The 25,547-nt window shown below is 49.4% G+C and overlaps 9 protein-coding genes across 9 annotated transcripts; 5 read left to right on the top strand and 4 right to left on the bottom strand.

Annotated features, from left to right (window-relative positions):
• Positions 1 to 320: 320 nt before the first annotated feature.
• F4807DRAFT_462675 (uncharacterized protein) lies at positions 321 to 1,107 on the bottom strand (the record flags this gene model as incomplete). The annotated part of the gene is made up of 2 exons (XM_048001862.1): positions 321 to 612; positions 665 to 1,107. 2 exons carry the CDS (start codon positions 1,105 to 1,107, stop codon positions 321 to 323), a joined length of 735 nt encoding a protein of 244 aa, XP_047852042.1.
• Positions 1,108 to 1,286: 179 nt separating this feature from the next.
• F4807DRAFT_180314 (mitochondrial carrier) lies at positions 1,287 to 2,575 on the top strand. Its single transcript, XM_047993573.1, has one exon. The coding sequence runs from the start codon at positions 1,466 to 1,468 to the stop codon at positions 2,336 to 2,338; it is 873 nt and encodes a 290-aa protein (XP_047852041.1). The 5' UTR covers positions 1,287 to 1,465; the 3' UTR covers positions 2,339 to 2,575.
• Positions 2,576 to 3,659, bottom strand: F4807DRAFT_180313 (uncharacterized protein). The gene is made up of 3 exons (XM_047993572.1): positions 3,255 to 3,659; positions 3,006 to 3,188; positions 2,576 to 2,956 (listed from the first exon to the last, which is right to left on the bottom strand). Exons 1-3 carry the CDS (start codon positions 3,270 to 3,272, stop codon positions 2,813 to 2,815), a joined length of 345 nt encoding a protein of 114 aa, XP_047852040.1. The 5' UTR covers positions 3,273 to 3,659; the 3' UTR covers positions 2,576 to 2,812.
• Positions 3,454 to 5,272, top strand: F4807DRAFT_180457 (uncharacterized protein). Its single transcript, XM_047993574.1, has 3 exons — positions 3,454 to 3,705; positions 3,761 to 4,581; positions 4,649 to 5,272. The coding sequence occupies exons 2-3, from the start codon at positions 4,111 to 4,113 to the stop codon at positions 5,228 to 5,230; spliced, it is 1,053 nt and encodes a 350-aa protein (XP_047852039.1). The 5' UTR covers positions 3,454 to 3,705; positions 3,761 to 4,110; the 3' UTR covers positions 5,231 to 5,272.
• Positions 5,273 to 5,868: 596 nt separating this feature from the next.
• Positions 5,869 to 7,368, top strand: F4807DRAFT_434895 (S-adenosyl-L-methionine-dependent methyltransferase). The gene is made up of 2 exons (XM_047998842.1): positions 5,869 to 7,229; positions 7,285 to 7,368. Exon 1 carries the CDS (start codon positions 6,228 to 6,230, stop codon positions 7,035 to 7,037), a length of 810 nt encoding a protein of 269 aa, XP_047852038.1. The 5' UTR covers positions 5,869 to 6,227; the 3' UTR covers positions 7,038 to 7,229; positions 7,285 to 7,368.
• Positions 7,369 to 8,899, bottom strand: F4807DRAFT_434889 (NADH-quinone oxidoreductase). Its single transcript, XM_047998841.1, has 4 exons — positions 8,267 to 8,899; positions 8,176 to 8,203; positions 7,971 to 8,063; positions 7,369 to 7,917 (listed from the first exon to the last, which is right to left on the bottom strand). Exons 1-4 carry the CDS (start codon positions 8,533 to 8,535, stop codon positions 7,642 to 7,644), a joined length of 666 nt encoding a protein of 221 aa, XP_047852037.1. The 5' UTR covers positions 8,536 to 8,899; the 3' UTR covers positions 7,369 to 7,641.
• On the top strand, positions 8,712 to 10,273 carry F4807DRAFT_180247 (acyl carrier protein). Its single transcript, XM_047993570.1, has 4 exons — positions 8,712 to 9,286; positions 9,491 to 9,508; positions 9,562 to 9,691; positions 9,753 to 10,273. The coding sequence occupies exons 1-4, from the start codon at positions 9,071 to 9,073 to the stop codon at positions 9,797 to 9,799; spliced, it is 411 nt and encodes a 136-aa protein (XP_047852036.1). The 5' UTR covers positions 8,712 to 9,070; the 3' UTR covers positions 9,800 to 10,273.
• On the top strand, positions 10,272 to 11,426 carry F4807DRAFT_180264 (uncharacterized protein). The gene has a single exon (XM_047993571.1). It carries the CDS (start codon positions 10,521 to 10,523, stop codon positions 11,079 to 11,081), a length of 561 nt encoding a protein of 186 aa, XP_047852035.1. The 5' UTR covers positions 10,272 to 10,520; the 3' UTR covers positions 11,082 to 11,426.
• A 9,696-nt stretch (positions 11,427 to 21,122) lies between these two features.
• F4807DRAFT_180114 (uncharacterized protein) lies at positions 21,123 to 23,987 on the bottom strand. The gene is made up of 4 exons (XM_047993569.1): positions 23,952 to 23,987; positions 23,137 to 23,731; positions 22,886 to 23,004; positions 21,123 to 22,803 (listed from the first exon to the last, which is right to left on the bottom strand). Exons 2-4 carry the CDS (start codon positions 23,249 to 23,251, stop codon positions 21,283 to 21,285), a joined length of 1,755 nt encoding a protein of 584 aa, XP_047852034.1. The 5' UTR covers positions 23,252 to 23,731; positions 23,952 to 23,987; the 3' UTR covers positions 21,123 to 21,282.
• Between the last annotated feature and the right edge of the window lie 1,560 nt (positions 23,988 to 25,547).

Here is a 25,547-nt window from a genome sequence, read left to right as displayed (position 1 = left end):
GCCTGTTTTGCTTGTTAGTTTAAAGAGGTGTGCTATGATTCTGATTACTGAGAGAAAAAGCACCAATAATATCATGTTTGCTGGAAGAAAAAGAAAGGAGTATACTAGGTACGTAATGAAAGCAGGCCGTCGTATGTCTAATTGTTAAGATTTAGCAGATAAAACATTTGATCAGACCCTTCTAGTAGACATCAACCTGGGGCGATGGTAATTCTATTCTTATAACCTATTTCAATTGGGTACTAGGTGATACTTTGTAGTACCAAGAAGTGCTACCCCTATTCATAGTCTTACTACTAACTCACAGACCTTCACACGCCTTAGAACAGATCTTCTTTAGTCTTCCAATGATTAGCCTCGATGACATCTGCAGGCATGGTCCAATCCCACGGCGCCGGGTTTTTGGGAAGTAGGTCTGGGTAGTCTTGGTGTACGCTCCACAGATGCAAAGACATGGGAACGGCGAGAATCATAGGGTGCCTCTCTGCTCCAAAGTGATCGACCAAATCTTTAAACTCCCCAGGGTCGATAGCGGAATCCATACAAGCGGGAACCTTGCCGTAGTAGACTTTGGCGAGGTCTCTCGGAAGACTGATCCGCAACTCGCTAGTACTACACCACCACATTAGTATACTTACCAAGGACATCGAATGAGATGACATACAAGGATTTTCGAATGTCACGGATTTGGTGCAGAGTGATGGGGTCTTTCTTCGGGAGGCGAGTAGACGCGATGACGGCATCCAAGTACAACCTGATGAACTTCTCGCGGTGCCATACAAGATCTTCCTTCAACAGCTTCAGCTGGAATCTATGGACCTCATAATGACGCGGTCGGTATTTGTTCAGGTTCGGCCATTCGATCCTGGGAATGGGTAGATCATGTTCGCGTATGTACTGCTCGGCGTGGGCGAAGGTGAGTCGGGCCTTATCCTTGTGCCACTGATGGCGGAAGACTGAGACGACGGTCTTCAGTGGAAGGCTCGCGAGCGCGGCGACGGCTGTTTCATGCTGAAGGAGGGTTGTATGTCCGTCGATTCCAGGTGATTGCTCACGAGGTTCTCGAGCTGGCCTTTTGCCCTCCTTCACAGACGGATCACGACTCATGGTTAGAATATTGATGACATGAGAATGAAAATTGTTGAATGAGTGATGTCCATTCTAAGTTTACGTGATTTATCAGTACCATTTTCAAACTGAAACTTCCTAATTCTTTGATGAGCTAGATATGTAGCTTCTTAACCACTAATAGCATGGAGTTGGAAGTTGTGAGTTGAGAGCTCGATGCCGAGTGGAAGTTGCATATAGTGAATATAAAGTATGGATAGACGCACATATCATTATATCCATACACTCACTTCGATATGTATCAATCGAGATTATGGGGGGTAAATCTGGGGAAAGCTCGAAGAAAAAAAAGTGACATCCTTTGTAACCTTTTCAACATCACAACCTCGACGACAAGATGTCGACGGAGAAACCCAGCCCGCTACGATCCATCATAGCGGGCGCCACGGCCGGCGCAGTCGAGATCGCGATCACATACCCGGCCGAGTTCGCTAAGACGAGGACACAGCTCAACCGCAAGTTAGCCGACGGCCAGAAGCTCCCGTGGCCGCCCTTCGGCAAGCAGTGGTACGCCGGCTGCACCACCCTGATCATCGGCAACTCCGCCAAAGCCGCGATCCGCTTCGTCTCCTTCGAGCAGTATAAGCGCCTCCTCGCCGACGAGAATGGCAAGGTTTCGGGCCCCAGGAACGTCATCGCCGGTTTCGGCGCCGGTGTCACGGAGTCGCTGCTCGCTGTCACGCCGACCGAGTCTATTAAGACGACGTTGATCGACGATCGCAAATCGCCGAACCCTCGAATGCGTGGTTTCTTACACGCCGTCCCGATTATTGCGAGAGAGCGGGGAATTCGAGGGTTCTTCCAAGGTCTCGTGCCCACGGCCGCTAGACAGTCGGCCAACAGCGCCGTGCGATTCGGCTCGTATACTAGTCTGAAGCAGCTCGCCGAATCGTATACCGCTCCCGGCGAGAAGCTCGGAACGGTTGCTACGTTCGGTATAGGAAGCGTCGCAGGTGCTATTACCGTAGCCGTGACCCAGCCTCTCGACACGATCAAGACGAGGATGCAGAGCATCGAAGCAAAGCAGGTCTACGGCAACAGTTTCCGATGCGCGACCTTGATATTCAAGCACGAAGGCATCTTGACGTTCTGGAGCGGAGCCTTACCTAGGTTAGCGCGACTAGTCATGAGCGGCGGCATTGTCTTCTCCATGTACGAGAAGAGCATAGAACTTATGCGGACGTTGGACCCGGAAAACAAGTACATATAGACATCGGTGCGCGAAAAGTTTATTAGACAGATACCCAGCAATCAGGGGACAGGACCTGGAATGGCGTTCCAACATTCGTTTGAATGAGGATGGGATGTGCGACTACCTTCGAACTATTGCCGGAGGGGTGATAGGTAACTACACTAGTCCACCTCTCGGGTTTTGACCCGTGAATTCGATCGTGAGGCTACTACTCAGCCTCCGTAGTATAGCCCCATAGCGGCTGTGATGGGCACGGACAGGAGTCACCTTGGCGGACGGTGTTTCCAGACATCGGTTGATGTTGGATCGGATTTACACATTGGCTCCAAAAGCCTACACTAGTAGTAGAGGCCAAAAGTCTACGATAATCATGTACGACAATGACACCGAATGACACCATCCCGTTCTTGAACTAAGATTGCATGATGTTCGTGATCCACGGTACCGAGAGTCTGCAAGCGTGATTTTGGCAATCTAGAAAATTTCCGATTCTTATTGTAATCTTACAACTCCCTTCAACCTTAACCAGAGTCTTTCCAGGTATGATCGACTCGGCGCTTCTTCGAGCTCCTTTACTAGATCGGTAAAATATGTTGGGTGACTCTTAGGCTTCAGCAGAGATCCTCTGATGGGGTACTAGATTCAACATTAACACTCGCATCTCGTATTATGACCATGTCCGTACCTTGGTCTTATATCGGTCGTTGATTAGCGAGTAGAGTGCGTTGGCTTGTTTTAGTTGGTCCTGTTCAGGTAGGTTTGACGGTTGTTCGAATCGCTTTCGAAGCACTTCTTGGATTTGAATCTGGGGTCGTAGGGTATCTTTGGGCCACTGGGAAAGCGCCCGCAGAATGTGGCGATGCGCGCTCTGTAATTGTGTAAGCGAATGCTTGCGATGGTGGTCAATCTGAATGAGGGGAGGTAATAACCATACCACTTTTGCCTGAGCCATAACTATCTATTCTCTGTGGGGTCCCAAAGCATCAATTCAAGGCCTGGCGCATTCAATTGAGAATGCTATACCGTCAATGTCTATCTGCGCATCACCATCTTGAGGACGTTGAGCTGTAGAAAATTAATGATTATCGATGACGTGAACCAATCAACTTCAAAGCCGCTTGCAAATCGTAATCGATAACGGGAAGGTACATCGGAAACGTACATCTCGAACTTAGATCGTCGGCGATAGGATAGTGCCGATTTTAGGCCTCCAATGAAGCGACTTATCGAAATTGCCGAATTGCGCTGTCCGAAGTTTATTGAAAAGGTGGCTCGTGCGCCAACTTGGTTTTGCCATTGCTCTCAGGGCTGTCAGGCGCTATTGGTCAGCTGAACCTTCCCGCTTCTTCGGTGTTCGATGTACCTAAAACGTCCCTGCCTACGAGGTAAGAACCCACTAAATTGGTTTTATGGTGAATTTACCTAAGATCCTTTTGGCAGTCGCATCATCGTGCACCTGCACCCTTTACGCACTAATCCCGCCCTTATGCCCCCCGTCTTGCGTCTGCGTGTCGCATGTCTCTCCCTTTTACAACCATCATCATCATCATCAACCGACTTTTTCCATCCATCGATCCTCACGCCATCTCTTCCCTAGTCTCTCTTCTTCGATACCCACTCTCCTTAACAGGCTAGGAAATTCATTCCTGTCCCTATTTTTTCTTCTTTTTTATCTTCGAACGAAATACTTCCTGCGACGACGACATTTTCCTTTACGAGCCCATACACACCACATCCGACTTCCGATTCCTCCTTATCATCTGTTTCATTTTGGTTTCTTACTCTGAACGATGTCTGGACGTTACGAGCGGGTTAATACCCAGGACGACGAGCCAGATACTCCAACCGCTCCTACTTTATTGCGACGGCCGCAATCTATACCAAACTCGCCTCCGCCCTCGTTTCATTCGCGAAGTTCCTCGTTCGAACGAAGGAGGCAGAATGTGGATCCTACCTTAGCTGACGCGTTCGATACTGACGGCGACGAAAGCGATGACGAACCCGACGACAGGCAGCGACTAGTACGACAGAGTTCATTTCCGGTTTCTAATAATTCTGCCAGCCGTAATTCGAATGGAGGGGACGCGAGATCATCCGCTCCCAGTGGACCCCCTGGACAACCACAATTTTCGCCCAGCGGAGCCAATTCTCAACAAGCTGGGTCTAGGGTGTACGGCGGCGGAATTCAATCCGATGGAGTCTTTTCCAATATGATGGCTCGGCCGGAGAGGGGGGAGAAAGTTGTGGAAGAGGCACCTCCCGTACGTCGCGACCGCATTACGTTGTCAAATTTACTACGGACATGGAACGTTACTAACTGATTTTCAGACATACGAACAAGCAGCAGCAGATGCCGCGCCGCCCTACTGGGAAACTACAATTCTAGCACCGGGTCTCGGCGGTCCCGACGATGTGTACATAGATGGAATGCCCGTCGGCTCGATATTCAGTTTCATCTGGAACGGCATGATCAGCATGTCGTTCCAGCTCGTGGGCTTCCTTCTTACGTACCTATTGCACTCCACTCACGCCGCAAAGAACGGTTCTCGCGCCGGACTCGGCATCACGCTTATCCAATATGGTTTTTACATGAAAGGATCTTCTGCCAACTCCGGGGGCATGGGCGGTGCACCTACGGACGGGTACGCGCAGCCTCCGGACCCGAACAGCCACGACTTCGACCCCAATGCTGTGAGCCAAAGCAACGGAGACGGTTCAAGCTTAAGCGATATCGCTAGCAGCGAATGGGTAGCGTATTTACTCATGATCGTGGGCTGGTTCATCTTAATTCGGGCGGTTAGCGATTACATCAAGGCCAGGAAGCACGAGCAGCTAGTCCTCCAGAGCCCAGATCGAGGACTGGGTATACCAATTATTGCGGAGGGCGAGAGAGCGGAAACGGTTGTTTAATACCATTTCATAGTGAAGTTCCTGTCTATCAAAACCGGTGGTTATTGCTAAGTCAATACAACGCATACGATTATCACATCACTTTCACCTGGATCGGAGAGTGATTTTGGGCGTAAGGAAGGTCCTCTTGAACCCAGGCGTATTAGGTGTTAGGGCATGGTGATCTATTTGTGAAAGGGTACCTATATTAGTCTCGCGGATCATGGATTCAAGCGAGGCATGCCAAGCGATTGAGCTAGATAAATGTGATATTATTGTACTCATCTTCATTACCTCGTCGATCTTCCTACAGTAGAGAACTTGAAGATAATCATGCATGGGTTGGGTTGCCCTTTGCGTTCGACTTGGACAGGCCGACCTCGGTCTCTGCCCGCTAGTTCTACGATTTATATCAAGCTAGGGATTGTAGATCTATACCGCTTAGTACATATACGTAAAGGATTTCAAAAGCCCCTCATGTTAATACCTGTACGGAAATATAGATCATAGAACATATTACATGTCCAAAATCATACACCTAGTAGCCAGGTACTTCGCACAGACCAGTGATTGGTGCCGGTGATATAGTTTATCGATACGGATTATAGATGCAGCAAGCGCAACTCATGCCCCGCATTGCGTAGATGTAAGGTTGAATAAGATATGACGACCAAGACGTCATATCATGATCAACAATAAGCTCAGGAAAGTCCAATGTAATTACACAAAGCAGATCGGAAACAATATTCTAACGAATTGATTCGCTGTCCTGTTACGTCTTGTAATCGAGTGACCTACTTCGGTGAATCTTCTATTCACAACCTGCTGATTAGATTCCTATACAGTCCACCCAGCGAACCATCATCAGGTCATCAGGACCAACACCAACCCAACGTAGCTTCCGAAGTAACCAAAGCAATCAATCGCCTCTGGGCCCGATCCCTTCGCCAGCCGCCCGGCTACCCTCGAACCCTAGCCAACCGGAACCCCATCAGGCGCGACCGCTAACCTCGCCGCCATGGCCTGGCGCAGCTCGGGCGCCTCCAACGCGGAGCTAGTCGAGAACCTGTGGCGCAACAAGCTGATCACGCAACCGCTCGTCAAAGCGGCCTTCCTCAAGGTCGACCGCGCGCACTACGCGCCGTCGAGCCCGTACGAGGACTCGCCGCAGCCCATCGGCCACCGGGCCACCATCAGCGCGCCGCACATGCACGCCAACGCCGTCGAATCTCTGCTTCCCTTCCTGCTCCCTAAGATCCGATCGGGACCCCAGAGCGCCGAGGGCGTGGCTTCGGTCGAAGGGCAAAAGGGACGGCCTAGACGCGTCTTGGATATTGGGAGCGGGAGCGGGTACCTGACGCACGTGCTCGCGGAGCTGGTGGGCGAGGACGGGGTCGTGGTGGGCCTGGAACATATTAAGGAGTTGAAGGAGCTGGGCGAACGCAATATGGCGAAGAGTCCGGAGGGACGCGCGTTGCTTGAGAGCGGGCGCGCGAGGTTCCGTGTTGGCGATGGTCGGAAGGGGTGGAGTGAGCCGAAGCCTACGGCGCAGCAGCCGGGTGTCGGGGGTCCGGCGGTGGAGACGGATGTTAAGGACGAGGAGGGCGGGTGGGATGCTATTCATGTGGGTGCCGCGGCGGAGGAATTGCATGAGGAGCTGGTGCGGCAGATGAGGAGCCCCGGACGCATGTTTATACCTGTCGAAGATGAAAATGCCTTGGAACAGTATATTTGGACGGTGGATAAGGACGAGCACGGGGTCGTCAAGAAGGAGAGGTTGTATGGGGTCAGGTATGTGCCGCTTACCGATGCTCCATCTAGAACGTGAGGGCGAGGTGAGAGAGTATGAGTACGAGAGCCAAATAGCTTTGAGGATAAGGGTGAGAGGGTATGAATATGAGAGTAAAATGGCTTGAGGGTATAGGAAGTGGGACTTATGGTTTCTACTATCGTTAAGCTGGTGGTCTTGAAGTTCATTGGAACTGAGCTGGGAGACGAGTCTACAATGAATTGCATCGAGGTACGTGTATGGCTCTATTCTCATTGTTGGGAATCAAACTAATCGCAAGATCTAGTCTCGTTTTATGAGTGCGGATTGGAAGCTATCGGCTTTATTTTAGTAGTGTTAGTTCAATGCAACTATCGTCACCCAAATCAGGTAGTCTATTGATTCTCTTCGAGTTTTGTTAGTAGTTAATTCGCTAGTTGATATGCATTGTCTATGACCATGTTCTGCCCCAACCTTGAGTGATGGCTAGAGTGATGGCATCCAGTCCTAGCATGTGATTGCTGGAAAGGGTAAATTCCATATCGGTTTGCCACTGTTAAATACGAACTTGAACGCCACAAATGGAAGATGTTCATTGTCCTCTAGTTAGTATTTACAGCGTACAATACAACGCTCCCAATATACATTCTCTCATTGATTGTGGTTATCTGTAAGGAGAGTCTGCTCTGATGGCGGCCGCCAGCTCGGGTTCCCATTTATCTCCGTTTGCCAAAAGCTTCTCCTTGTTGTATAACAGCTCCTCTCTCGTCTCGGTGGAGTATTCGGCGTTGGGAGATTCCACGATGGCGTCTACGGGACATGATTCTTGGCAGAAGCCGCAGTAGATGCACTTTGTCATGTCGATATCGTAGCGGGTTGTTCGTCTCGATCCATCGGCTCGCTCTTCTGCTTCGATGGTGATGGCCTGAGCCGGGCAGATCTACATCGAGTGTTAGTGGAGCGCCCAAGTGAAAGTAATGTGATAGAACATACTGCTTCGCACAACTTGCAGGCGATACATCGTTCTTCGCCCGATGGGTAACGTCTCAAGGCATGTTCGCCACGGAATCGAGGGGAGATAGGTCCCTATCAGAGAATCAGTCGCCGAATGCCACGAGCTCCATTTGTCCACCGTTAATATAGAACGTATTGCGCATGTTTGATCGGAATGTCAGGACGGGATTTCGATATCACGGACCTTCTCAAAAGGATAGAAAATTGTGTACCTAATAACGTAGCGCCACATCAGCACGGAGGTCGTCAATCATGTATCTAGAGAGCGAACTCACGGTGGTCTGAAGTAGTTCTCCAGCGCGACGTACATTCCTCTGAACATCTCGGTCAAGAGGAAGTATGATCCGATCCTATCCCACGTCTTCTCTTCTTCCTCGTCCCATCGTTTCGGGCTAGGAATTCGGAAGTTCTTTGGCGGGACACCAGCTGGCGTGGCGTAGGTCCGTTGCGCGACTATTCTAGCGACGGCAGAGGCCGCGACGGGTTGTCGTCGCACGAGCTGGCGAGACAGCATGGCGGATGTCGATGTGGTGAGCCCTTTCATAGCGCGGCGCAATTGGGGCGACGGAAAGGGTAGAGGGGAGAGTCAATGATCTAGATTAGGGTGTGTCGAAGGCGAAATATAGAGCAGCTTGAGGTCATGATGGAGTTTCGGGATTTTAGGTGGAGCTAGATACGACTAGATATTACAAAAGCGTTACCATGATTGGTCGCTGCTTAAGCCCCCGTTTTTGCGGTGCCACATTAGATCGTAGCCACAAATTTAGGTCGTTGAGGTCATTAAATCGAAATTGACAGTCGGCCCGCAGCTGGCAATTGAAGACGGGTAATCACGTGCAGCTGCCACAAAGTGCCACAAAACTGCCACAATCAAATCGCCGCTAGCTCCGCGGGTGTGCGGTCCAAGCTCGGAGCGACATGACGAGAAATTTATCGTCTTTAAACTTCCTCCGTGCACTCGAAGCTGTGAATCCACCGCACCGCAAACTGATACTCAACCAACACGACGACAACGTCCCCGCTTCTCGCCCTCCGGATAATCGCCAATTGAGTCCCAGTCCAGATCGCAAAAGGAAAAAATGTTTCGCGCAGGATTACTCCGCGTCGCCGCAACGGCATCTCGCGCCGCCGCTCGACCCGTTGCCCGAAGAGCCATCATGCCCGCCAGAGCTGTCTTGACCCCCGCGCCTAGACTTGCCACCTTCCAGGCTACGCGGATGTACTCTGCTGGTGGCGGTTTGAAGCGAGAGGAAGTTGAGGGTCGCATTGGTCACATTCTAGAGACTTTCGACAAGGTGAGTTGGTCTAGATTATTTTTGAATTCCTATCCGAGCGGGGAGCCTTCGGGGGAGAGGAGGAGTGGGGAGTCGACTTCGGATATTTGCTGTGAGGACGCAATGTCGCTGCAACTTATGCCGTTGGTCTGGGGAAGAATATGGGATGCTTTCATGCGGATAGGACTTTCTTACAAGGGATGGATATGCTAACTGTATAAACAGGTCAACGACCCGGCTAATGTAAGAAGCGATAGCAATGCGCTGGATTTCTTTGGCAAACTAACCCTCGCTAGATCACTCCCACAGCCCACTTTGCAAATGACCTCGGGTTGGACAGCTTAGATACGGTGGAAGTCGTTATGGCGATAGAAGAGGAATTCAGCATTGAGATTCCGGACAAGGACGCGGATGCTATTCACAGTGGTACGATATTCCTACCGGAAAATGTCGGTTCAACTAGGATACTAACTTGAAATCTGAATAGTTAACCAGGCAGTCGACTACATCTTGAGCCAGCCAAACGCTAACTAGGCACTTGATCTTGTACATTAACAGTTACACCTCTCCTATGGCGATGCCCATTACTTAGCAGTTGGATCCCGCAGCAGTGGCTATGTATGCCTACATCTTTCAAGGCCACAATGACGGGATTGGAGACGACTAGGCTGCCGGGGTCGAATCCTGATGAGAACAAGATATCAATGAAGGTGAACACGGCGTGGTTCGGATCGAAACTCGAGTTCTCGCCGTTGTATTAGTGTATAGATCTTTTCTCTCTGCCCACAGGTGTTCTCCTCCATCTCACATCTTACTGTATGCTGAGGCTGATGCCACGGATTTATCTTGAATAAATGGTGAGGTTTCGCAAAACATGGCAAGTATCACTGACTGTATGACTAGTAGATATGAGACCTAATTGTGTTGAGGCTGGCTGACCCATGCCGCTAAGCCAATGAGACCTTAGCCAATGAGACAGCCACTTGGGGCTGATCCCCTGTTAACAATTTCCACAGTCTGTCCCTCCTAGAAAACCACCCAACATCCTAATATTGCTTTTTTCCTTTGCCAATTTGATCTAAACAGTCCGAGTTACGCTGGCAAGTGTCATTATGATCCAATGACGTTAGGTATAAGGTAGGTAGGTATATCTAAGATATACCTGCCTACTGAACTTCGCTTTTCACCGGGGCTAGTACCCGTCCTTTATGTGTAGCTAAGATGAACAATTCGACTACGACAGACGACAATAAGAATGTGGGAAACACGGATGGACAATGCTACACTTGCGGGCGTCGTTGCGACGATGATCTCCTTCCTCGCGCTGATCGTTTCTTCTGTTCAACTACTATATCAGTATTATACGAATGTATCCCTAAACGCCCTCGGTGCGAGGAATTGTAACGAAATAGTGAAGGGCCCTTGGGCTAAGTTTACTCGCAGACGATGGCGCTGGTCGGAATTGCGATCTGAAACTATCTTCGAGTCACCCTTTCTATTCATGAACTCAGCTTCTAATCATGACCGAGAGCCTCTTCCATTACAGGATATTTGGTATATAGACGGGAGCCAAAAAAGCTACGAAGAAACTCGAACTCCGCTACCAGAGGACCTCAGTCCCGCTTACGAGACGGCCCCTACACTCATTCACCAGGGCGTCAATATCGAGGCTACGTGGGTATTGTTACTACGAACATTGCAATCCACGGAGCAGGAGAGCACAAGATGGAACGAGACAAGACGCAGCTTTGGCAACTACGAGAAACCACTACCTTTGGAGACTAGACCATTGGCTGTCGGCGTTCAGGTCCAATAGCCGCATCTCAGAGAGTTACTGGAGACGACTTTATACAGACATCACCGACACCGGAGACAACGGCAACAGCTACTGTTGAGATCTTCAGTCACAGTTTCGGATCTAATCTGATTAGTATATACCGCTCTAGCATCGACTACCGCCACTTCCATTGCGCCAAGTAGTACTTTAGGAGTTGCCAATAGCGGTAGCAGCTTGCAAACAAGACTCAGATTACTATGCTCGCTGACTCATGCCATAGATCCTAATGACTCTGAACCAGCCAGGGCCAGAACTAACAAATATTTACATTGTTAACAGGCACTGCTAAGTCATCATTTTATCGTGCGAAAAGTAAGGTTAGGAGGCAAACAGTACTCTTTAAATCATCTATACAGCCCTACAGGTTTGACAACACGTTGCGCCGGTATATATAGGGGTTGATGTACAAGGTGTAGATAGGCAACCTGAAGTCCTTTCAACTCCGTGATCATTCAAGTACTAGAATAAGCAGCATCAAACCCCTACATCCTCCACGCACCTATCAACTTACTGCGATCGGATCAGGTATTTTCACGCTCCTAGACAATACCTCTACCTGTAAGTGTATATACTCCATCCATAACCTAGTTGTGTTGACAGTCTAAGCTGAGTCCTTTCTCTGGAAGAAGCGGGTATTTCGATCTCGGATAACCTCAGACCTACACCAGCATGTGTTTAGTAGAGGTAATCATGTGTGAACCACATTTACTAGTCTGCGGGATAGCGATCCATCGCTGTGAAAACCTTCGCAGCAGAATACGTGAAGAAGTCAGCGAGATCTACGTTCCGAGACGCCTTTTTGTACCGAACCACATTGGATGCGGCGGCATTCTTGTTGATCCCGAGCCCACTCTCGCTGCTGATTGTGCTCTGGATCTTCCTGGCCACACAAATTGATGGATCGTAATTTAGTTTAATCGTGTGTTGGGAGGGGCTTTCGCGTTAGGGGGGATTAGACGATTAAGTTGTCGATATGTAGATGACTTCAGCGTTTCCCTATCTAGGGCCACATACCGGATACTTATCATGTCAATAGGATGAGAAAACTACGCTGCTGTTACCAGGAATGGATTTATATTGAACACAGTAGTAGAATTATCTATTAGCCACTTCTTGCAAATGCTGTGATTCGGATTACAGAAGTACCAGAGGAAACACTCAAGCAGATTGATAGTACATCAAAGGTTTAGTTATCTCCATTAAATGTGATATATGACTAACCCATTCTGAGCTTCATCATGTACAATAATTCAAGGTCGTTGCCATTGTCACTGTCATTTATGGTAGCAGGTACTTACCTACTACCTAGTGAAGACATTCACGTTATAAGCTGTGCGTTAGGGCGGGTATGTTGGTAGTTGATGAAAATAGGGAGACGCTTGGGAAGCAACTCACTAGCTCACCCTACCTAGGTACCTACTTTCACAAGAAATAGGCGGCGACCTTAGTGAGATAGGCAAGTGTTCTAGCGTAATAGGCGGGGGCTTCAGTGGAAAACACGCAGGCGAGAGCACTGTTCCCTCTCTATCCCGTTCGCCGCCCACCCCACGATAGAATACTTTAGGTAAACACATTCACTTTCTTCCATTCTTTTCTTCTTTCCCCTTTCAACGAAAAAAGAATAAATCGTTCCCATCAACTTAGACCTTAACATCTACTCACCTTATCATCATCATCCGATGGATCCCTTCATAACATGAATACTTTACCCAGGACTACCCCGAATGTGTGGTAAGTGAATATTCCTACGAGAGCACTTTGTGACCAGTACTTTCTTTGCCAAAAGCTAGACCGTACACCCCATAGCTAACAACCACGACACTCAGACATTCTGGTCAACCCCATACACCATATTTGGAATCACGCTGTGATTCACATTCCCTTCCCCTTATCAGAAGAACCAATTCAGACTGGACGGTATGGTTTGGGCATGTCCAGACCGAGATTCTTTTCTTTGGTTTAGATTGGAATCACGCTATGATTCACAAGTTATCGAGGAGATTCCTCGGGCTTACACGAGCATCCCGTGACAAGAAATCAGGCCCAGGGACCGTGCTGTCCCAAGAGGTCATGGGATTTCAAAGTCCCTCTCGCCAAGTCGCAAGACTTAGGTGACGGGTTTGATGGGATCATGGATATCAATCAACACCCGCTGGGTGAGTGCCTGGGTAAACTACCATTACCACCACATTTTCTACACAGCGACTGACATTGTGTGACAGGAGGCCTATCCTGGCTTATTACGGGAGGATCCTCTCCCGCCCGGAAAATGGGAAGAGCTAGAGTGTCATTCGACATGACGGGACGCATCTGAAGACGGATCTCTTCCAATTATTCGTCCCACACATCCAGCGTCTTGGACTCGCTCTTGAGATGGGTGACCCCAAGTTAGCTTGTTGCTAGTCATCGTCGGCGAAATTCAGCCACGGTGCGTTTACCCACCCACCCCAGAGCCCACCACCAAGAAGGCCTATAATGTTGAGACGTTGGCTATCCGAACACGCAACATCGCACTCTGCCGTTGGCACAGTCATGATACGGACCCATTAGAAGGTACCAGAAGAATATATGTGTTCGGGTAAACCCCCAGAGTCGGGGTATACACATAAAGAATGCTGTAACTTTGTCTACACTGTTCAGCGGCTAACCGGCAACAATCAATTCCCCTCGGGAAAGGGCCCCGATATGCTGGACCTCAATTCGATATGGTTTTCAGCGAACCGGGCTTCCAATAGCCAAGTCTCCCGCAGATTAGACCTAGCCACTTCCAACCCACCCTACTATCAAGTAGAGTCGGGGTATCATCTCTCAGCCAAACACCTGATCACATTCAATGATTGGTACCAACGACAGTGGAAGGAATAATAGCTGGAGGATTAAGAATTGGTGGGGGAATACCTAACTGAACCAACTATCTCTGGTGATCATCCCAGTGATGAGCTGGGCCATTGTCGGAGGCCTGAATTTTACAACTTGTTTGATAGTATCGTATCCATTCATCACATAGGTTGCTGTTGTCACTGTCTTCACTTCATTAACATCACAATAATACAATAATACAACCTATTAACCCCGTACGAAATATTTGCCTAAGTAATGCTACCCATATACATAACTATAATCGTTCAGTGGGTAAACTGTAGTGTTATCAATTGTATGACGTATTTACCTTCTCATAAGCTATAAACCGCCGTGCTATAGTTAATTAACAAAGCAGGTCCTAGATCTAGACAGACAAGTGCTTTGGCGGACAATATTTGTCTCTTTCCAGAACAACCATGGTGATTTCCAGATCGGTCCCGTATAACAGCGGTTCAAGGCAAGTATAAGCCGTATAATAAGCGCAAGGTTGCGTTAATTTCGCTTATACGAGTTTATTCCTGCCGTACTTGCTTCAGGTACGCTTATATATAAAGTACCTCTGAGTATAGTATACGGGTGTTTGTGGTATATTGTGACTTTAGAGAGACTATACGGCTGTTCTGGAACTCTATTCGGGCGTAGTATAGACGTACTAATAGCCAATGACTTCGTAGTTACCTCTATGTACGTATAATATAGAGAATACTCCCATGTATCTGTATGTAGTGACTCACTGCCAACCTCACTGAAAGTTTTCGAGTTGCGTTTATTATACTCCTATAGCCGTCATCGATTTCGTAAATGCCGCAAATATCCTGAACTGAGAACGCCTATATAAAAATCTTCTGAGGGCCGCCAGATTTCACATTTCTCCTCTTCACCAACTTTCAGCGGAACATGGTTCCGTCTGTATGGAGAATCCGATCACCCTTCTATTTATGATTTCACTCTGAAATAACCCCATATTGTTTGGCAGATATCAGATTCCCTCTTCGTCGAACCTCCCACGGGGGTGAGCAGCCTGTTTTATTTACATAATTCAAGATGTGAGACCGCTCGTGAGTGGCCCGGAGGCTTCTCGCTGAGCCTGGGATAGCATATAGAGCATAGTGCTCGAGTCATTCGAATCTTCGTCGTTATTATTGCCTACACCATCAATACCCCTTGTACAATCTTCGTTCTCCCAATACCCATCCACCCGTTCATTCCCCCACTCACTTTCACAGCTAGTTAGTGATGTCAGATACACCTCATCTCCCGCGACTACCCAGCGCTGGGTGGTGGTCTCGGACACTGAACTACGCGTCGAAGATGCAATTGAATCGAACGACTACCGGATCTTCTTAAGCTGTCGCCCTTTTCGGACGAGGGTGACGACTATGATTGGTACGTGAATTTCTTTTCTTTCGGTTAGAACCTGTAATCCAGTCTCCTTTTCCTTTGTGTGCTGCAGCTACCTGCGTACATGACAACTTCCCCTTTCGTTTAATCATCTCATGATGGCCCTCTGGTGTAGAGACTTCATTCTTCAATAAACATCGGTTGTTCTGTTTGTACTTCTTGGAATCACGGCACTTCCTTTGACTGGAATAGGCACAATATTCCTCTAACTTACGCTCAAGCTCCCAAACTAACAATGCCGTAGTAGTGTATGACCACTCTGACCACATACCTACCTAGTCGCTTGGGTACATCCATTAACGGCACAGCAAACCAAGCATTCGATGGCCGCGTCCTACACACAGGGTGCTCGTGCCAATTATAGTCCGACTATTCCTACTGATCATCCTGGTGTAAGTTGATTGTCCAAGAATACCTTTCTCTTGTTCTAACTTCATAGCCCGGTCCGAATGTGTTTACCATACTTATGGACTTCGCAATTTCCAACTCGCGATTCAAGTTCGTGTCGAACTTGCCAGTACAGCAGGCCAGCCCACGGTCGCCACAACGTAGAGCTTCCTCTGCCAATTATCCCGCTAGTTCTCGGATTCTCAGCATGACGAGATCCCGTCGCGAGCATACACTTCTGTGGCTCTAGCGACGTTGCCTCTTGAGGAGTTTGCTACCAGCAAGCAGAACCTAGGACTCGCTAACAACGATGGAGGTCGTGGGCAATGCAACCACGGCATACTGGACGTGGCTTTGACGACGAAGCAGGAAGAGTGTCACAAGGCTCTGGACGCTTAGAAGGACAAGCCCGACAAAGGCTCGGAGATGATCCCGTCTTGACTTGACCATGCTATTTTCACCACCTCCGAGGTTCACTCAGAGGGTATCAACACTTACGCTGCCTTAGCCTGGCCGACCAGGAACCAGGGCCAAAGACCCGGATTTTGACCTGAGCTTACTCACAGGAGAACCACACCTCGTTGAAGGAGACTTAGAATCTGGCGATGGGCAGAACGTCCACACCACTGTCACCTTTGTCGTTTCACGATGTTATTGCGACCTCATACCGAGACACCGTCTCGTCGTCTTGGGGAATGGCAACAAGACACATCGTCGCCTTTATTTGGGTGTATGTGGAAGACGAGACTCCCTTAATACTGCCCTTGGGCTTGTCCCTTGTGAGATTGACGCCAACAGAATCCCTCAAATGGGATTTGGAGCGTGTTTATGAGATTGCCGCCCTTTCAACGGGTGCGGCACCAAACATGACGTTTTTCCTAGAGCTTGGTCCTCCTTCCGAACTGGTCATACCCTTCGGTCGGTTGGTTGCCTCTCTGCAGCCACGCCGCCCTGAAGGAGCGGCCCCGTGGGCACATCGACTTGTCGGCAGCAGAGCTGCCAATGCCACCAGACTCTTGACATCGGTCTCCTCTACTCTCTGGAGGAATGATCACTTTGCTTCGAGGTGTATTCATGAATGATGCACCCCAGGGCCTATTTGGGGTTGTTCGGTGTTTTCGCGACTATTGACAATCAATAAGTCTCCCCCCCAAGACTTGAAGAACTTCATTGTGGAGAAGAGTGGAGTATATTCCCAGAAAGGGATTGCGACATCGCGTACACAGCGCATGTCAAGGATGATAGGGAGAGTTAGGCAGCTTCTGCAATATCATGTTGGTTTCTGGATAGGTGGCGATATTCAATGACGTCGTATAATTGAGGTTGTGTATAATAGGGGTTTGGTTGATAACTGCCAGATAATTGGTTATCTCACTCTTTTATCAACTTTTGAAGTATTGGTGGTATTCATAACAGTCCAGTCCTCTCTCGTCTGCGTGTCTTAGCTGCCAGCTTCTAATTCCAATAGTTGGGCTAGGTACCTATAATATGAAGATATCTCTGATTGGGCCGTACGAGCTGCTACTTACTTGTCCAAGCATGCTGCATGCTACCCTGGCCCAACACCTGTAACTCTAGACCTGAGCCAATGTCGGTGGCCCTTCATTATCAGACTAGTAGATCCCTCGATGCATGTTGAACGAGCCGAGCCGCGAGTGGATGGCTCCATCCCAGGTCGTCGGGATACACAACAGTTGATGCAACCGTAGATTAAATCATAGAAATTGCCACCAAAGCCATACTTTTCTTATCCTACTGCGGATGTGAATATATCTTCGGAGTTACTAGAACGCATACAGTACCGACGTCAATATTTTCCGTTACGGCTTAGGTGATCTAGGTATCTTCTCCTTACGTGCCCCCTTACGTAGGTATGAACTCGGTCGCTCGCTACATCTCCTATTATTTCATCTAGCAATTACCTATATGGTCCAATTTTAAGAAAGCTACCGATTCCGGGCTTTATCCTCGCATTTTCGCTATGTTAGGGATGTTCATTCTAGGGGGGGGCAATCCATCTCTTCTATGAGCCCTCCTCGGCTTGAATTGAATATAAATAACTATTTAATTCATCTAGACTTGAGCGTATGTATTTCAAAGGGCGAGATTCACCCTAGGAATAGTCTGGTAATTAATTTGACGCTTGATTAGGCACGCCGTAGTCGGGTTCGGGCCCGGAGTGCTCCACCCCGGGCCGGCTCACCACCACAGCGGCACACAGCGTCTTTCTACATAATGCGGGCAAGCATAATTCCTTCAAAAAAAAGATACTAGTTAACAACCTGCTTTCAACTACGCGGCTCCGAGTCTGAGTTAATTGATTGGAGGTCAGTCTGTTGATTACTACGAGGATGGTGACCGGGCGACGAGGGACAGCAAGCACTTGATGATGCACCTTAACCCCCGACGCCGAATATTGCATCGGCATTCTGCTCAATAAGGAATCAGATATGCCCGACATATTATATCTTCGTAAAGCCGCATTATTAAGTTGTGGGCGGCTTAGTATAACGATAACAACTGTACCTACCTAGTATCGCCTTGATTCTAAAATACGGCTTGAGGAGGGTGGGAAAGATGCGCAAATCTTTCAAAGGCTACAAGCCTTCTAGAACTCGCCAAACTACATCACCGACTCTTTGGGTCTAGGCTTCCAAGACCCGATGACTCTGTTACCTACCTAGTCACAGTATCCTCAAGACAGCTGATCAAACCATTAGGCTGAAAGTGGCCTGCCTCTTGGAGACCGTGAACCTCGTGTTAACCACTCCACCTTGCCACCTTTTGACTCACATATCACTCCCTCGACTGAGACGGGGACGCGGATATTCAGGCCGTGTACGAAAGCCTCCGATGGATATCCACCGCAAAGCCGCCCTCAGCGGGATCATCCGAGAGGGTGCGGCCTGCCCTACCTAGACCTCGGTAAGTATTTTTTAGAAGGCAGTCTGGGATACCTCACCTATGACGAAGCGCGAGGGCATCACGCGCACTGAATGCGGCTCCCCAAAATGATACGGTGACGGTGGCGGTGCTGCGCCTCGCAGCGTTAAGGGGGTTGGGAAGTCGAAGTTCCTGAAATTCTTGGGTTTGTATAGGTACAGTGCCGCCGATTTACGAAATCGTTTTCGAGGAAGGGGGTTTGGTTTAACTTGTACCGCGGAGGCCTCGTAGGGAGCGGGCGTGTTGGGCGTATTTAAATTGTTTTGAGGGTCTGTTGTTGGTTTGTTGCGAAGTGTATTAACAGGGTTCCCGTTCCTGATGTTCGCGTGGGAACTCGACGCGAGAAAGGGCGTCTAAAGTGAGTTATCACGGACATCTGACGGCTTGACATGATGTATAGATAATTTATAGAAAGAATAGGCTTTTACAACCCCTGAATCTCACTTCCATATGATAACCTACCTACCTAGGTATCTGCCTACCTAGGTACAGTCCACCCAGAACTTCCAATTAATCTGCCTAATACGCCCATCTCCCAGCCCTAGCCAGTCCTCAACCTCAACGCCCAAGTCAGACATCTTCAAACTTCGTAGAACTATGTAGGACTGTCCAGTAGGGCATCTGTCAAACTGGCCTACATGCACTACCACACATAACAACCTTCTACCACATGCCAAGTCCTTCCCAAGCAAGCCGCGTACCTGCTTTGCGTAAGCACTACACGCTGAGCCAGGAACGCGCGGGCAGATCCGCAGGCGCTGAAGCTGCCTGTTGACGTTGATACAAGATCGACCTACGATGGTTAGAGTCATCACCATCCATCTTCCCCATGCGTCACTGTCTTCTAGGCAAGGTTTAATATATGTAGGTACCCACTAGGGTTATGGTACTTAGGCGGCAAGTATCCGTCTGGAGTAAGGAGCATGTCGCGGATGCCTGGCACCCCATCCTCCCCACCAACCCTCTAATTAGGTACTCCAGATTCACCGAACCAAGCCGTTCGCCATTCCGGTGACGAGCAAGTTGACGAATAGGAACCGAAGCCTGACCGAGATAGACCTTGGGTAGGTAACACCTGAACCAGAGAGCACTATCTGCTATACATAAGATGTTGTTGACTCATAACCTGCCCACCCCCTCTTCTCCTCGATACGCCTTCTTCGCCCGACTAGAACCTGTCTACAATTTGGAATTCCGGCCCCCAATCGGATCCATACTCGGGTCACCTAACTCAGACTCGCCGAGAAGACGCCTCGGGCGTCGTCCATCCACTCGTTCGGTAACTCGGCGTCGTTGGTAACGCGCAATTGCGACGGTCCCGAGTCATTCCAAGTTGATCACCTCCCTTCCTGATGCCTGAGGCGTCTATCTGAACAACTATTCGTGTGACATTGACGCCAAGAATCCCGAATACCCCTGGACACCGAGAAGGCAAAGGTGAGTGCTCAAGAGGAGTGCTGAAGGGACGATACTCACTAGCACGTACTACCTGCAGGATCTGAATCATTCAATTTAGTAGTTACCTAGGCAAGTAAGGATTTGGTAAATGTGATTGAATTTACACGAGGCCCCGTATACCACGGTCGGATACTGTATATCTCGCAGCCCTCTCACCTCTAACCAGCTACCTCAGGCGTGTATCTCAAAGAAAGACCGATATAGATGGGATATATGGATGTATGATGGATGGAGCAGTGTGTTATTCCGTTCTAGTCCAAAAATTGAAAATTTTCTTTCTTTTTTCGTGTATATGACCGCCTATATGTTCACCTCCTTATCCCGTCCCGTTATCCCGTCAAAAAGGTGACTATAAAATCCGATTACATGTAGTCTCAGATGTGAGTAGATGCGTCCGAACAGATATCAGATGAGTGAGATGTAAAAGTAGATGTAAAAAAAAATAAGTAAAAAATGAATGCCGGAAAAAAAACCCCCCCAGGATATCTCCAAGAAAGTTAAGTAATAGAACCAACTCCCTTCTCCAACAGGTGAGCTGTCAAGGTCGAGGGTTGGTTCAAGAGTTATGAACAAGAAATTAACAAGAAATTACATGTTGCAGTGTAGATGACGATGACGATGATTTTACCCAACCAACTCCGCCCCCCCTAAACCGCATCTCCTGTAAAAAGATAGCATCTTGATAAAAAAGAACCCAGCCACCTCGCCGGGTTGTCACTTTGTTTTGCCAACCTGGATGCCGTGTGTGTTTGTGTGAAAATGTTTAAACCAACGAAGTAGCAAGGAGTCCGCCCCCTTCTAATGCCCATGCGTGCCTACTATGCAACGGTCTTCGCTTTCGTACTTCAATGCTGCCTCTTCCCCTGCAAGGTGGGAATTCGTATAGCGACTCTCGGTGTATAATACTTCGTGCCTAACAGCCGACTTTCTCGGCGCTTCGTGATTTCGTGACTTCGTGACATTAGACCGCGACATCTCAAAACGTCTATATTTCGAGCGCGCGCATGTTCCTTCGGGGTGTTGGTCTCTCCTAGACTCGGGTATCTTCCTCTAGCGATAATATTATCTTCCGGCACGACGACATTGCCATTATTATCCTCGGTCGCTTCCGCCCGGTCGATCAAGTCGTTCACCGGCCGCCGACCCCTTCGACAACTCTGGCGGCGCCGTCATCCTTCTTTCCGGGACCCGCGACGACGCCGGCGTAACTCGAACCCCAGACGCCCATGGCGCTGCCGACGCCGGACATCCGCTTCCGCGCTCTTATAGTACTGTCTCGCTCGCCGTCCTCGTCCATGCTGAAGACGAATTCGCCGTCCTCCTCTCCTATCGGGGTGGTATATCGGGCGCTGGAGCTAATAGAGCCACTGCTGACGTGGCGCTCGCCCCCCCGGCCGTTGGACGGTCGGGAGGCGTGCGAATTGGGATGGAGATGAGGTGATTCGCCCCCGTTGCTATCGATGCGTGTACGTTGCAGTTGCTGGGTCAAGGCGCTGAGACCTTCGATGCTACTGGACCGGCTCGTGTTATGTGGTCGCACGACGCTAGCGCTGAGGCTAGATTGGCGAAGAGGGCTTCCAACGTGTCCGAAGGCACCTGCGCTAGCTGCAGCGGCGTGCTTCTTCGCCTCGTGTTCCTCGTGCTGTCGCTGGAAGAGCGGGCCCCACCGGCTTGGGCTCGAGGCCATGGGACTGCCGAATTTGGAGTTGACTTCCCCATTGGGCGTGCCCGTGCCACTCATGCCAACGATGCTAGGCGAGTTGCCGTTTCCCCTGTGACTGTGACCGTTCGATTCCTCGTCGGCCGCTCGCGACCCGCGCCGGGCTTTCTCGGCCGGAGTCAGCAGGTCTTTTAGATTGTCCGGCAGGTAATCCTCCTCCAAGAAAGAGAAGTCCGATTCCCAGTCCCGATCGACGATAGCGCCCGTTATGGCTCGAGGCGCGCTGCTGCTGAGCATCTTAGGCTTAGCATAGCGGCTCGAATGCATCTGGCGTCTACCGAAATACTCGTCCGAGGGTTGGGTGGTGGGCGAAGAGCCGGGTGCCCCCGAAGATAGATGTTCGTTGCTGCCGAAGGCGGAGTGGTGCAGAAGCTTGAGGGTTTCCGACGTTCTCGATTCCTTGGCCGCGTTCAATGACGGCGAAGGTGACTCGAGCCCAAATTGCGAGGGCACGGACGACGGCCACGGCCCTCCGGGATATCGAGCAGCATTAGAAATTCCGTTCGAGTCGAATGAAGCGGGAAGAGGTGCGTCTAGAACCGATAAACCCTTCGCCGCAACCGGGGAGAGACCCAGGCCTAGGCGTGTCGGATCCTCTTCTCGAGGCGAACCGTACTGGGAACTCGTATGGGAATAGGTTGTGTCGATAGTAGGAACGTTCTCTAAGCTTGGTCGGCGATCAATGGATTGGTAGGTGTCGCTCGGGGACATCGGGTAGCCGTTATACGTTCCGCCGTAGGAGGAGTTGGCGTCGGCACGCATGAAGGAATTCGTCAGGGCGCTGTTCGAATTGTTGTAGCTGGTCGGACTGACTCGGCTCCCGAGGTGGATGGGCTGGCCGATGGTGATACCATTCTTGCCGTAGTTGATTCGCCTGCCGTCGGCTAGAACGTGGACGTTGGCGCATTTAGGCCCGAATTTGCAATTGCCCTGTTTTTGTTTCACCAGATCTTTAGTCGCGATCCTCGTGCTACGGCGTACCGTATCATAACATCGAATCTTGGTCTCTTACCTTGGCAAAGTACTTGCACACCGTTTCCGACGCGGTGCCGAGGTCGTGACTGAAGGGACAAGCAGAACCAGCCTGGCAAGCGCCCTGTCGGAAGAATTTGCATGGTACGTGCGACGTATCTGTGATTGGGGGGAATTGAGGTTAGAGAGCGGCCGGAAGAGGAGGTTGGAAGGTGATTGGAAGGTAATTGGACATGTTACGTGATCTTGTGCTCTTTAAGGTGCAGATGGAGGCGTAAAAATGAGACTTACTCGGCGGGCTTCGGGGGCCGTCGAAGCGACCGTGCGACGGAACTATCGGACTCATCGTACTCGTCTGGGAGGGAATGTTTAAGCTACCGGATCGAATATGACGATACTCGGACATTTTATGCGGTAGCAATGGTGGCGGCGATCGGGATGGGATTTAAAATGTGACGACGACGAGAAGGAGAGGAGGGAGAAAGAGGTTGCAGCAATAGCGGGAGTAATAGGAATAGTACGCTAGCAGTGCTAAGGATGCTAATAATGCTAAGAGTGCTCCAGGGTTAGGAGTGCTAAGAGTGCTAGCAGATAATAGCAACAATCGGCGAAGGTGGTAGCGAGACGTGGGAGGATTTAGGAGGGGCGCGCCGACGACAACCTGGTCAACCTGGTCGCAATGAGCATTGACGCCCCCTTATCGTTTAAGCCGTTTAAGGTCGATTAATCGATTAGTCGAGCAAGTCGTGGTATTCGTCCACCGTCGTACTCTTGGTACTCTGCCACTCTGCCACTCTTCCACTCTACCAATCTTCCAATCTTCCAATCTTCCACTCTTCCTCAAAACGAGGGTCGGGTCGAATTCGAAGCTAATAGGCAAAGATACCTAATAACGAACTTGTTATTATAAGAGCACGTAACTTATATAGTTGCGTTGGTTATTTTTGGTCTCTTGTCTCTTGTCTCTTGCAACTTAAAGGTTTCGAGTTAAGGAAATGGTTGGTTCAGAGAGGCCCATCGGATAAGAGAAAAAATCGGATAGGATGATGTTAGAGAAGGGGATAAAAAAAGACAAAAAAAGAAAGAAAAAAAAAGTCTTGTCTAACCCTGCCCTACTACACGTATGCCCGCTGTAATGTATGCAACTTGCTGCTGGGTACGCTAGGTACGCTAGATATGCTAGGTACCACTCGATGGTGTAAGGTACAGGAACAGGAACAAGATATAAAATAGGTTCAATATAGGCAGGACGGGGGGATGTCGAACTTGGACGACGATGATTTGAGAATTCCGACGCACCGGATATATGTGTTGCGTATATGCGTGGTGTGTCTGAAGGTGACTGGAGGAAACAGGAAGTGAGTTGTGTTGTTGAAATCTCAAGACGAGCAAATGGAAACGGAGCGGGAAGAGAGGGGAGACGAGGGTTAGCGGCGGCAGAGATTCGGTCAAATCAAATAGCTGCAGAACATTTCGAACGCGGCGAGAGGGGGGGATATCCGAATTTGGTATTTCAGGTTTGGCGGGGGGTCGTTTGGGGGGGGTAACGATTGGAAATACACTGGGAACCGAACTACGGTATAGGTACTATGTACCTAGTAGGAGGTAATGATAGCGGCTAGGTAGTGGTAGTGCAGCACGGTGCGGTGCGGTGCGGTGATGCTTGTAAGTGGTAACGGTAGTGAGTGGTACAAGTTTGTGGCGGGAATGGGAATGAGAATGGGAATGGGCATGGGGAATGGGGGATGGAGTAGGAGTGGGTTATGGATTATGGATATGGGTATGGGTATGGGTTATGGCTGTGGGTTATGGTGGGTTATGTATCGTACCAAGCTAGGTGTAGCTAGCAGTTACCAGAGCTTGGTAGCTCTCATTACTGGGGTACGGTAAGAGAGAAAAGATGGGTACAGAAATAAGCTAAAAGTGTAGGTGGGAGTCTGAGGAAAGAAAAAGATTGGGTCTCAAGCACAACCACCTCAAGGAGACCTCGGGACTTGGGGAAGATGATAGATGAATGAGAAGAGGTAGAAGGGGGGGGGGGGGGTTGCAATCACTTACAAGGATCTGATTGGGATGACAAACCGATCGCAGTTCGCAGCGCGGGTCAAACCCAGGTCAGGACACAGCCCAGGAGGTAACGCAATGGAAGAGGATGGTAGATGGATAAGAGGGGTTCGAGTTTCGAGGGGTCGTAACTTTTTTATGATTATGAATATAATTGTGGGGATCTGGTTGTAAGACGACGGACGAAATACCGATACTGGTACTGGTGCTGGACCGGTGCTGGACTGGTGCTGGACTGGTGCTGGTACTGGTGATCGTCAAGATAGGCGGGAGTAACGATAGTTCTTATATCAACAATTGAGATCGGGTTTGTAATTGTAAATACCGTGCTCGAGTGGAGCAAGAATCGACAAAGGTATAATAGCGAGCTATAATAGACTCAACCTCGACGATAACTTGGACGGTAATATTGTTTTGTTTCGTTTTCCTGATATTCTTTCAGGGAATCAGGAGTTTTGTCGGTCACAAGAGTAATTCGATAATTCGGGGAATTTGTGACGACGGGGATTGTAACGATGTTTGTGACTCGGGGATTTGATGGTGGAATCAATGGCGGAATCGATGTCACGCCTAACTTGCTGCTTGGTGAAAGGATGAAGGATTATATGGTTCCGTTACCCTTATTCTGACCTTCTCCA

This window comes from Annulohypoxylon truncatum, assembly GCF_022578515.1.
Source record: "Annulohypoxylon truncatum strain CBS 140777 unplaced genomic scaffold F4807scaffold_27, whole genome shotgun sequence".
NCBI lineage: Eukaryota > Fungi > Ascomycota > Sordariomycetes > Xylariales > Hypoxylaceae > Annulohypoxylon > Annulohypoxylon truncatum.
This window is presented reverse-complemented; position numbering and strand designations above follow the sequence as displayed.